Source organism: Setaria italica, chromosome VII (assembly GCF_000263155.2).
Source record: "Setaria italica strain Yugu1 chromosome VII, Setaria_italica_v2.0, whole genome shotgun sequence".
In the NCBI taxonomy this organism is placed as follows: Eukaryota; Viridiplantae; Streptophyta; class Magnoliopsida; order Poales; family Poaceae; genus Setaria; species Setaria italica.
The window spans coordinates 18,741,120-18,753,158 of NC_028456.1; the positions used below are offsets into that span (position 1 = coordinate 18,741,120).

At 42.6% G+C, this 12,039-nt stretch overlaps 1 protein-coding gene across 4 annotated transcripts; it reads right to left on the reverse strand.

Moving 5' to 3' along the window:
• Positions 1 to 1,812: 1,812 nt before the first annotated feature.
• Positions 1,813 to 11,780, reverse strand: LOC101768457. Of its 4 annotated transcripts, none has more exons than XM_004975433.2 (6): positions 11,731 to 11,780; positions 11,222 to 11,355; positions 10,955 to 11,130; positions 10,073 to 10,185; positions 2,401 to 5,570; positions 1,813 to 2,309 (listed from the first exon to the last, which is right to left on the reverse strand). In XM_004975433.2, exons 4-5 carry the CDS (start codon positions 10,141 to 10,143, stop codon positions 2,450 to 2,452), a joined length of 3,192 nt encoding a protein of 1,063 aa, XP_004975490.1. In that variant the 5' UTR covers positions 10,144 to 10,185; positions 10,955 to 11,130; positions 11,222 to 11,355; positions 11,731 to 11,780; the 3' UTR covers positions 1,813 to 2,309; positions 2,401 to 2,449. The 4 variants fall into 4 exon arrangements, with proteins under 4 accessions (XP_004975490.1, XP_004975491.1, XP_004975488.1 ...); XM_004975434.4 differs by having other exon boundaries at positions 2,401 to 2,755; positions 2,870 to 5,570; positions 11,222 to 11,774; XM_004975431.4 differs by having other exon boundaries at positions 11,222 to 11,774.
• Positions 11,781 to 12,039: the final 259 nt, after the last annotated feature.

Here is a 12,039-nt window from a genome sequence, read left to right on the forward strand (position 1 = left end):
CCGGGAGGTGACAGGGAAAGGACACTAGGAGATGCATCATTCTATGGTGCGAACGTTACATCATCATCCCTTGTAAGAAGGCATCATTGCTCCCCATAGATCCCCCGCAGCGACCATCTCCTCGGAACTCAAGACCATCTTCTCTAGCACATCCACCTCTAGGACCGTCGTCACCACCGGAACCGTCGCATCCTGCTCGATCACCGTCTCCATCTCCATCGAATCCTAGTGGTGTGAGCGACGACGACCAAAACACCCCTCCCTAATCACCGTCGCTAGGACTAAACTCTGGTGTGAGCAAGGAACTTGCAGTACCTCTGAAGAAGCTGCGACCGCTGCCTTCCAAGCCAAGGCAACCAAAGGCGAAAGAACCTGTTAAGAAAACAAAGAAGCCTGAACCTATTCAAAAGCTACCAGTTGATATGACTACTGAGGAATTGTGGGAGGCATCGCAAGCAACAGTGGAGGGTGGCATCTCATCAAGGTTGGAGCATTTGACAAGCAAGAGCTCTTTTAGATTAGGCATGTTATGGAAGAAGTCTCCTTGGAAGTTGCTTATATTTGAATAGGAGAGATCGAAGTAGTAGAGCGAGCTGAGCTTTTTGTTGTTGTTGTTTTCACGGAGAGTAATTTCTGTATCTGGGAAGCTGAATGGACTTCTGAGGTTATAGCAGCCCCTAAGAGAAAGCAATTGGAGTTTTTGGAGACAACAGATTGAAGGAGGAAGTGATTCTAGAGGAGTATAGGAAAGATCTAGAACATGAAGGCAAGAAAGCTTGGCCAAGAAATGATTAGATTGAAGCTTCGTGAACAAGCTCGACTGCTGGGGGCAATGCCTTATAATTAGTGTTGTTGGGCCGCTAGCTCCCTGCCTTAACCATTCTCTGCTTACGTGCCATCCTTGACCGCCCACATGCGAGATGCACTGCATGCGCTGTAGCCAAGGATGATTGCCCTCAAAAAGTTCATCATATGTTGTGTGGTTCTCTGCAATGAGGCCGCTAGGAAGTGTGCATCAGAATTTGTGGCTTCATCAGCTTTAGTTGTAGGAGAAAATGGAAGTTGCAGCAACAAGGTTTGGGCCTCCATCTAGAGTCCATATGAATGAAATCAACTAGGCTTATGGGCCGTACGCTCTAGAAGACTAGAACTTCCCGATAATTAATGGATGCTTTGCAGCAATAATAATACATGCAGGAAGAGCACGCGCTCAATGATACTATACAAATTAAGCTCTGTTCAGTGTTCCATGCAAGACATGATCATTGATTTAGGAACATTTCGTAATAATACTAAAAAGAGAGAAGATTGAAGGTTAGTACGCCAGACTAAAGGGAGTAAATTAAAGGCATACATCTGGCAGTGCTCTCTCTTTTCTTCTTTTTATAAAGAAACAAAAGATGTAAATAGCAAAGCAACAATGGTTTCAATCAATCTGCATGCAGTCTACCGTTGCTTTAGTTCCACCTTGTGGTTCTTTCTAAACTAAGCTACCCAGTGACTGGAGTACCCGTTGATGAATTGGATGTGAAGAGCTGAATTGACTTGAGATATCCAATCCAAAATGTCAACATTTCCTAGTTTCCAGAGTCGTGTTCAAACCTACTACTAGATGAAACAATGCAGCAAATTAAACAAACTTTATTAATTTCACACAAAGAAAACTCAGTTATATCCAATTCAATACATATATAATCAAATGACGACAGGTTCAACAACACGTACGCATCATACGCACATTACGTGCTTAGCATTCCGAGATGGTCATGCATGCTGATCATGAGTGGGAACAAAACATGCACTCCCACAATATTGTAGCAAACAAACTTATACTCGCTCCGTCCAAATTACTATTTGTTTTGGGTTTTCTAGATACGTAACTTTTGCTATGCATCTAGATATATATTATGTTCAGATACGTAGCAAAAATTATGTATCTACAAAAGCTAAAACGAATAATAATTTAGGATGGAGGGAGTATTAATTATTACACAAGTTTCACTTGTCACAGGCAAGCAAAGTCACCGCACAAACTGTCAAACTGATCCGAGCAAATTAGCACACAACAACACACACTGGCTGAAATATAATATACAATCTGGTTGAGCTGCTACTGCTGGATGGGCCGGCCTGCTGGGTGGGAGGCCGGTCGATGAAGCAGTAAGACGAAGCTAAACCTTATTTGGAAATACCATATAACAAGGCATACATTGAACCAATCAAATTTTGGGAGAAGGCGCATGCAGCAGGCGAAACTGGAGACGCAGGCTGTGTGCATGAATGGGGCGACGGATGTTGCTGACTTATTGCTGTGGAATCGACAAATCTAATCAATAATGTTTGGAAGCTGAACGTGTGGATATATGACGGCAAATGGAGATTGAAAATCACATCACGTACCGATTAACTTGATCAACTTGTAGGCTTGAGCATGGTATGTATTCCTTCATCATCTGAGGTAAGTCCTGATGACGACACGCTCGCGGATGGAGGCAGACGCCGGGGGAAGCCTGGCCTCGTAGCTGCCGCGATGCGAAGGCACGTCGTCCCACCACAGCTTGGTCCACCAGGCCCGCTCCCCACTCACCTTCACGGCCTTGTCTGGTTGCTGGTCGAGGCGCGGGAGGCGGCGCAAGCTCCAGCACCCACGGACGTGGAGCTCCTCCCACGCGGGCGCGGTCAGGATGGCCTCGTCGACTTGGGGATGCTCCAGTAGTGGCAGCTCCTGGAGGCGTATCCTTCGGAGGCGAGGGAGCTGGTAATAATTACGAGGATGATAATTGTTGCCGTAGAAAATTGCCTTGAGGTTGTAGCAGAAGCGGATGTCCAGTGTCACAAGACTTGGCAGTGCAGATGGACTTGATATTACCTCCAATCTCGGGCAGTACTCTAGGTGTAGGTGCTTCAGTGTATCGAAACCATCGTAGCCACCAGAGTAGAAACGGGTTAGACTTTTCAGATGGGAGACAAATGCATGCCTCAAAGGTCTCACATAGTCACTAAAGACTTCTTGCATCTGATGGCACCGTTGCAGCTTACATTCCTCCAGCTCACTATCCAAATAACCCAGATCACTGAGACAGGAGATGTGAGTGTCATCTGACATGCTAATTGACTTTGTGACTTGTAGAAGATAATATAGACCACGGGGATACCGATCCACGGCTGAGATCTCCACGTGACGCTCAGCCTCCCGAAAGGGAGGCACGTCATCCATTGACACCATAAAGACTACTCCATCTGTCAGATAGTGATGGTTTACATCAGCATATGCTGTTAGTGCTACTTGAAGCCTGTCGGTTTTCACCATGTCCTCTTCATCATGTATCTCCCTAGTTGTGGCCTTGCATGATGTAACTCGAACATAGAAAGATTTCAAAAGGCTTCCACCTCTTACTAAATCCCTGGTGCTCGAGTCGAAGCTATAAAAGAATCTGGAATCACTTACGCACACCTGAGCATCTTGTGGATTGGAATGATTACCAGTTTTGTCTGAGCATTGATCCAAGCAAAACACACCTGGGAGTCTCTGCAGCTTATGCCAAGGAAATCGTCTGAGGAATGGAACGCCCATGAGAAGCAATCGCCTAAGCTGGGGTAGATTAGGAATGTCCTCTGGGAGCTCTCTGATAGCTGTAGCAGACAAATCAAGCTCCTCCAAAGCATCAACCTCCTTAATGTCAACATGCTCCAACATTGTACATCCACGCAAGGACAACCGCCTCATATGAGGTGCACCGATGAATGTGAATGATCTCAGGGTTGGGTGCCTCTCTAAAGTTACCTCTACTTCTGTCATTGGCTCACATCCTTCAATATGTATATTGATCAAGCCACATAATTTGGAAACCAACCCTGGTACTAACAACAATTTCTTGTTCTCGGTTAGCTTGAGTGATTGGAGCTTCTTCATTTCCTCAAACATCTCCCTAGGAAAAGATTTTATTTGAGTCCTTGTGAGCTCGAGTGTTGTTAGACTAGACAATGCAACAATGGAGGGTGGCATCTCCTCAAGGTTGGAGCATTTGACAAGCAGGAGCTCTTTTAGATTAGGCATGTTACGGAAGAAGTCGCCTTGGAAGTTGCTTATATTTGAATAGGAGAGATCGAAGTAGTAGAGCGAGCTGAGCTTTTTGTTGTTGTTGTTTTCACGGAGAGTAATTTCTGTATCTGGGAAGCTGAATGGACTTCTGAGGTTATAGCAGCCCCTAAGAGAAAGCAATTGGAGTTTTTGGAGACAACAGATTGAAGGAGGAAGTGATTCTAGAGGAGTGTAGGAAAGATCCAGAACATGAAGGCAAGAAAGCTTGGCCAAGAAATGATTAGATTGAAGCTTCATGAACAACCTCGACTGCTGGGGGCAATGCCTTATAATGAGTGTTGTTGGGCCGCTGGCTCCCTGCCTTAACCATTCTCTGCTTACATGCCATCCTTGATCACCCAGATGTGAGATCCACCGCATGCGCTCCAGTCCAGGATGATTTCCCTCACAAAAAAAAACTTCTTCTGTTGTGTGGCACTCTGCAACGAGATTATAACAAGCTAGGAAGTGTGCAGCAGATTTTGTGGCTTCATCAACTTTAGTTGCAGGTGAAAAGAGAAGCTGCAGCAACGAGTACTCTCGAAAAGCTTCAAGGATGACATTTCCCACTTGGTATATATTATTGTATTTGCCTTGGCAGTCAGCTGCTGTCACCTCCGTTGTTCTTTCTAGCACGCCAGTAATGAGGCCCTGTATGGCCCATTGACGTATCAGCTGCTCATCTGAAGTAATATCAGCTAGTGCATCAGAACTCTGCTGATCTCCATCTCTATGGGCATATGAACAGTGTGGAATGAGCAGCATGAGGATGTAGTGAAAGCACCGGACGGCCACGTGGTGCCAATATTGTTCATCTTTGTGGCCGGTCACGCCCAAGATGTACTTAGCTGTCTGATGCAGTGAGTAGAGAGTAAGCATCAATATGTCATCCCCACTGAAAGAATCAACGATACAATTATAATCCGGCTTGCTCCTGTCATAGACATCTTTGGAGGTGCCGGATACAATCCAGAAAGAGCCTTCCCACTGAGGAGGAGGAAGGCATGATAAGTCTTCGGTGAAAGCACTAAGATTGATGGGCTTAATGGGCTCATTGAGGTTGTTAATCACCAGCAGGTACTTCTTCTCCAGCAGCTTTTTCACTATTTGATAAACCGTTGATTTTACATTTTTTTGCAAGGAGTCCGTTGCATCCTGGTAGCCATAGGTATAGTACCACAGCTCATCGCCCTCTGCTTTTAGCATGTCGTATTCTTGGTTGAGTAGCCCAAGCTGCTCCGCCACTTTGATGGCCAGCTTGTCATTAATACTGAGCCTCGTTCCAAGCACTAACGCCTGCTTCATGTCCACCTCTATCACGTGGTCAAAGGGACCTTCCTCCTTGATCTTGACCTCCCGAATGATGCTTGATATAGCTCGTGTGAAACATGCTGCGGGTCCCACCCCAACATTCCACTGCACGAATCCATACCTGTCGAGTTTTTCTTCCAAGTCACGATATGCAGGGCTCTTGAGAAATCCTTTCAACCTGGCAGCACAAATAAAAAAGGCTCCGTTACGTGCTTTTTGAACAACTTGTGCTCAATGTTGAGTAATTTGTTAATCATATTCTCTTTTATGCCTGCCCATTTATTTTATTTTTATTCTCACGTTTGACGCTACTGAAAACAGCAAACATGAAGCTTAATGCCGATACTGTACATCCTTGTCCGTTGACATATAAAATCACTTTTTTATGCATGTTTTATCAACAAACTTATTTGATAATGATAACAATAATAAGTATAAGAATTCGGGTGCATATCTGAGTGAAAATGCTGCCATTAACACCGGGTATGGGAAAGACAAGCAAAATAATTCTTTCTTTTCTTCAAAATAATTCTTTCTTTTCTTCACGATATAACTGTTAATTGAATAAATAAAGCTTGCCATGTGGCTTTCTTTAAAAAAACATAAGTAGAAATGTGGCCTGCATAAATTTTTGTGTTGTTGTTCTGATGACCAAAAATATATGTTTAAATATTCTTTTAGGCAATATAAATCTTTATGTTTTAGCAAAACAGGAACAATTAACTGGCACTTATAACACTTTATGAAGCCATTGAACATATTAGGTGACCTAGAGAAATGGATTAAGAAAACAAAGCATATGCATCCGAGAGAAAAAGGAGGAACAAAATTAGGAGATTCGAGAAAGATGATCATGGCGTGGTGGCGGAGGCGGTGGGGCTTATAACTCTATTGCTGACTTGTTTGAATCAAGTGCACGTCATATGACTAGCTCCCTCATCAAGTTCATCCCATTGTTTCACCTAAGTTGATGTATGAGTTCCTATTGAGGGTATAGTGATGATGAGATTAAAAAGCCTTGAATTGCATGGGCGGTCTCAAAGCACCAGGGGTTGATGGTATGCCAGCTTTATTTTTTAAAAAAATATTGGGATATTGTTGGCAAAGATGTGTGGTGCAGGAGGTGAGGAAGCTACCGTTGGAAGGTGAAATGCCCAAATGATGGAATGTCATTTCACTAGATATGATTGCCTAGAACAAAAATGTGATTTTGTGCCCGGCCATCTAATCACGTATAATGTGCTCTTATAGATGAACCCACTTCATGCAGACAAAAATGTCGTCGTTGTTGGCACCAATAGAACACGGGCTATGATTTTTCCTGGCAATTTCCCGACCCACCGGTGTAGCGTAGCCACCGAGAAGGGAGCTGCAGAGCCATGCCTCGTACACGGTCCGTGCTGGGGAGTATGGCTTGCACTACTAGAGAACTGACTTTAGATACCACCCCATTTAGTCTCAGTTTAATTTCGACCCGGGAGAAAAGGGGGTGCGCTACAATTTATTCCTGGTTGGTATTTGCAATCGGGACTAAAGGGGACCTTTTAGTCCCGGTTCAAAAATCAGGCACCTGTGAGGATCCTTTAGTCCCGGTTGAAAAATTCAGGCACACGTGGGGGACCCTTTAGTCCAGGTTGGTAAGATCAATCGGGACTAAAAGGTGACCCTTACCACCCGGGACTAAAGCAACCGGGATAAAAGGTGGCTAAAAAAAGAATAAAGCCCTCGGACCCTTTTTATGCCGGTTGGTGTTTCCAACCGGGATAAAAGGGTCCCCCACGTGTGGCTGGGAAAGGACTAAATCCCTCGAACCTTTTTATCCCGGTTGGTATTACCAACCGAGATTAAATGAGGTCTTTAATCCCGGTTGGTGTTACCAACCCGGATTAAAGGGTCCTCCATGAGTTAATATAAAAGGATAGTATCCCCTATATAGACAGATGTGGTGTGTAGGTGGGATGGCAAGGAAGCTATGCGCAAGTCTTGAGGTCATGGGTTTGAAGCCCACGGACCACGCACGCACATATTTCGCGTGAAAAATCGTGTGACTTGATAAAAGCAACGTTGTGCGTGTGGGGGGCCTCTAGGACCCCCCGATATTTTTTATTTTTGCAATTTTTTTTTGCAAAACCGCGTGGCAACCGTTTTATCCCGGTTGGTATTACCAATCGGGACTAAAAGGGGATCTTATATCCCGATTTTGGGACCCGTGATAAAAGACACCCCCCTTTTATCTTGACGGATTAATCCCGGATGTATGTTCGGGAGATATGCACCCTGCGAACCGGTACTAATACCAAGTTTTCTAGTAGGGTTGAGAGAGTGGTGAGCATTCATAATGCGAACCCATTGCGCCGGCGGGCAAGATATGGGGCCCTACTGTTGCTGACCGAGAAGACATCGGATCTGGTAGTAGGTGAACTAGATCCGGCTCGGGAGGCCGCACTCCCGCCGCTAGCACCGGTTGCTATGGCTGCCGATGGGTATCACCAAGCCAGGATGGGGGAGGTAGGGAGAGGACGGGTGGATGCTAGATCTAGCTGGATAGGGGTGGATCTAGCCTCTGCAGAGCCAACTGCAACCCATTGGAGCTTGCCTAGCCATGGTGGCTTTTGGTGCAAAAAGAGAAGGCCACGTGGGGGGAGGAGACCCGCTGGTGGAGGCCCGCTGCCGCCATCCTCACACCTGCATGGGCTTCCGGCGTGGCGCTCTGGTGGCAGCAAGGTGGAGGGAGGGGGAGGGTATATAGTGGTGGTGGTGGCGGCCCGCTAGAGGCACCCTAGGTGGAGAGGGTGACACGAGCAGCCTTCCAACGATCTACAATGGGTTGTCTATTAAATTGTTTCTCAATATTCTACACTAATTAATGATTACACAAAAAGACACATACAATGGTTATTGTGTTGTCTATAAAACATCTAAATTGTGTTGGCCATCATATCTTGTGCCAAACCCATCTCTTTGTGAAGATACAGCTTTGCTCGCTCTCATTTACTCTATGCCACATGAGGTAGAAATGCTTGCATGGCTCATGTAACTGATCTTACAAAGTTTTGGGTAAAGTTTTATGAGTAAGAGTAAACTCTAGTTCCCGTGTCCTAGCATATATATACTCCTTCACCAACATCGAGGAGGTTCTTCATTAGCATTCCGAACAGGAGTTTCTTGAATTCCTCTTCTTCCCCTCATTTGTTTAGTAATCCATTTCTTGAGAGAATGAGAGCATTCTACCATCAAACAAGTGTCGCTGCCTTGTTACTTGAGGTTGCTACATCCTAGAAGATTCTTAGAAGACAAAACTCTTGAGGTTGTAAACTATGCAAAACCTGGTTGTTCTTGTGAAGGGTGTTATATGCTCGTCTTAGCAAGAGAGATGAAGAGCATCTCTAGTAAAATCTAGGCTTGGACATTCTGATCTGAGGTGGTTCAGCATTAAGAGGTGTGTTGACACAAGCGGCTGCAACTTATAGTCCACCTTATCGTGGATCAAGTGTGAATGACAATTCATTAGTACTATGGAATAAAATTATTGTCTTGTGATTGTTTATCTCCTGGACTCAACTTATATACGTGCAAGCTACTTTGAGCAAATTTATATTCCTAAGTACCGGATTGCTCTTATTACCTAGGTGGCTATGTCGCAAAACTTGACATAGGATATGTTGTGTCGTGAGTTATTTATTTTCCACTAACCATAGTTGCTAGTTTTGCAAAATTAGTTGAAACCCTCTACCTAGTATCCTTTGATCCTAAAGTAGCATGCAGCCATATCATTTACCCTCTTTTGGCAGATGTAGATAGAAAGCCGTTGGCTGTGAACTATGATGTTTTTTTCCATGTTTAAACTAACATTTTTTCGGACAGTGGTTGCTTATTCTTGAGATTTGAAAGGTGATTGTGCTCGTCCGTAAGTGTGCTCTTGCTTAGGGAGCTAGATGCATGTATATGAGGTGAAAGGACCGTGCCCCTTGGTTTTGTGCTTTCATGACTGTTAGTTTAATTTCCTGTTGCCTTGAAGGAGGAAAAAATAGAGAAGAAAGAATTAAAATGCAAGCTACATTGTACGGGAGAGAGAGGAAGAGGATAAGAAAGCAGAAAGGTCAATGCCATGTCGCATCTATGAAATATGACATGATGACAACTTGCTCAAAAATGACATGAGTGGATTATTTAGATGGCATTCAATACTCCAAGGGATGAATGCATGGTTTGTGTGCTAGAGTTGGTTAAGTAGATGAATATCAATACAAAAAGGACTATCACATAATGTTCATACTCCTTATCATAAGACTATGTCTAAGTTCCTATGATACTTGAGGTCATCACAAATTTGTGAAAACTCTATTACATATGGTTCACAACTGTGGTATGCTGCTATTAATTGTTTGTGTAAGTTCCTGTGATATTGATGTCACCACACATTGTGAAAAACTAAAAAACTCTATCACAAATGGTTCACAACTATGATATGCTTCTACCTCTAGTTCTTAGCTTAATGAATAGTAACTATTGCCATGAAAAGTTCTGAGTTATGAGATTTGTGTTTGTTAAACAGATGAGAAAGTCATGTCCTTTCGGGGGAGAGGGAGAGGGGTATGTAACTGTCTTGTTTGAGTTGGCTGTACAAATTAAAAGTAAAATAACAAAACCTATACATATTAGATTTTAAAAGTAACATACCAGAAGTTGATGTCTTGCAGATAATGACGCCATTCATTCAATGGCATTTTAAAAGAAAATGGTTCCGCCATGACTAACGTCAGTAGTTGACTCAAATTGTCAAATTGTGGAACCTGCCAGTGGTAGAAGTAATTTGAACTAGTTATTAACACAGAATTACAAAGTTGTTTGGACTAAACATGAATAAATAGTTAAATAATTAAACAATTACTGTTGTGGTCATTGTTTTATTTACCTACCTATGCACAGGTCAATATAATAGCTAGGTAGTTCATTTGGATAAATTTATTTGTAGCTAGAAATTGTAAAATAGAAATCAGGGCACTGAGTTAGAATATTCAAAAAATGAACTTATTTCACATTTGAGCATTCAGAAGCTAACATATATACATGATTAGATCTAGATTGCATACCTACTTATACAAAAACTAATCACATTTACCTTTATAAGTATATTATGAGTAAGGTTCTACAAAATTTTTACTGGAGCACACAAAATAGATGTCAATTGAGCGTCTTGTAAAATACTTTTTTTAACACCTACTGTAACCACGTATAGGAGGAAGATTCTCCTGGTTTCAAAATTAGTAGTCCTGACCTGACCAAAAACATCGTGTCCTTCATGAGGCTAGATGGGGACAAGCTCCTAGATTCACATAGTATTGCAGGGTCGAACCAATTCATGGATTGACAAAATATGCAAGTTGCAAGGTACTCGTGCTTCTAGATAAAGTTGACTTGATCTAAATCTTAAATAAAGTTTACCTCTAAGATGAATAAATTTCTACTTTCATGCGTAATCATAACAAAATCATTTAAAATTTAATGTATCGGTTTAATTGAATTTAATGTTAATCACTCCTATAGTTAGTGTTTATTTACCTCTGATTTAACTTTGGCTGGTTGTCTATAGTGAATTTTCCCGGCGGAATAACTTAGCGTGATATAACATCATACAGTTCCTTCGCCAAGAAAGCAAAATTTTAACCTGAAGGTTGGCAATACATATTGTCTCTCCAAGTATGCTCCAGAAGAAAACACTTGTTTATATAATAGTCCTGAGAAATAATGAGCAGTTCACAGCCATTATATTAATCAGAGCTTTTTAGTGCTAGCAAATCATGAAACAAGAATGATGCGTATTAGTACCTGGTGCCAAAGTTTGTTGATACTGCGTGGATGACAGGATATGACTTTAACTTTCTGGGTTTCAGTTTGAACGGGGTTGGATCATATCAATATTTTTGGTGTGTCAATTTGTCACTAGAAGAAGAAAGTAATTGCTAGAACGAAGGAATAAATAAATTATGTTTTGTTAGAACCAATAAATGAAAGAAAGGCATTAGCTGTAGTGTAGAAGAACAATGGAAAGGGAATTTTTTCACTTTTTTTTATTTATCACGAAGGAAAAAGGGCACGAAACAAGAGCATGTAAAATAAAAAGGATAAAACGACATAAAAATGCAGACTAACTGTACAGGAATCAGCATATGTTTCTGTGATTTTTAACTAAAGTTGATGAACAAAAGCCATAATTCTAGGTATGAAAGAACAAGAGTGATAGGCAAACAATCAGATGTTTTTCTTGGGGTGGTGATGGGGTGTTTGTGGAGGATGGATGGAGCTTTTTGTACTGTACTAGTTACTTCGTTGGGAACCTGAGAGAACCAGAACTGGCTGGTGGAGCAAATGAGCAAAACGAATAGCTGGGAAGGGAGTTGGCCATTGTCCATTGCTGTGCTCTCTTATAGACAGGAAGCGAGGAACAGAGGGGCAATATTCTCTGGTTACGACAGCACGCAAAGTATGCATCTCTCAGCAAAGCTAAAGACTAAAGTTGAGAATGCCTAAGGAATGGATCATACCATGTCCAGAGAAGAAAATGTAACATGCAGGCTTAAAGAATAAAGGGCATCCCAGGATGGAGTAACAACCATGACAAGGCACCATGGCACGCCTTAATAAAG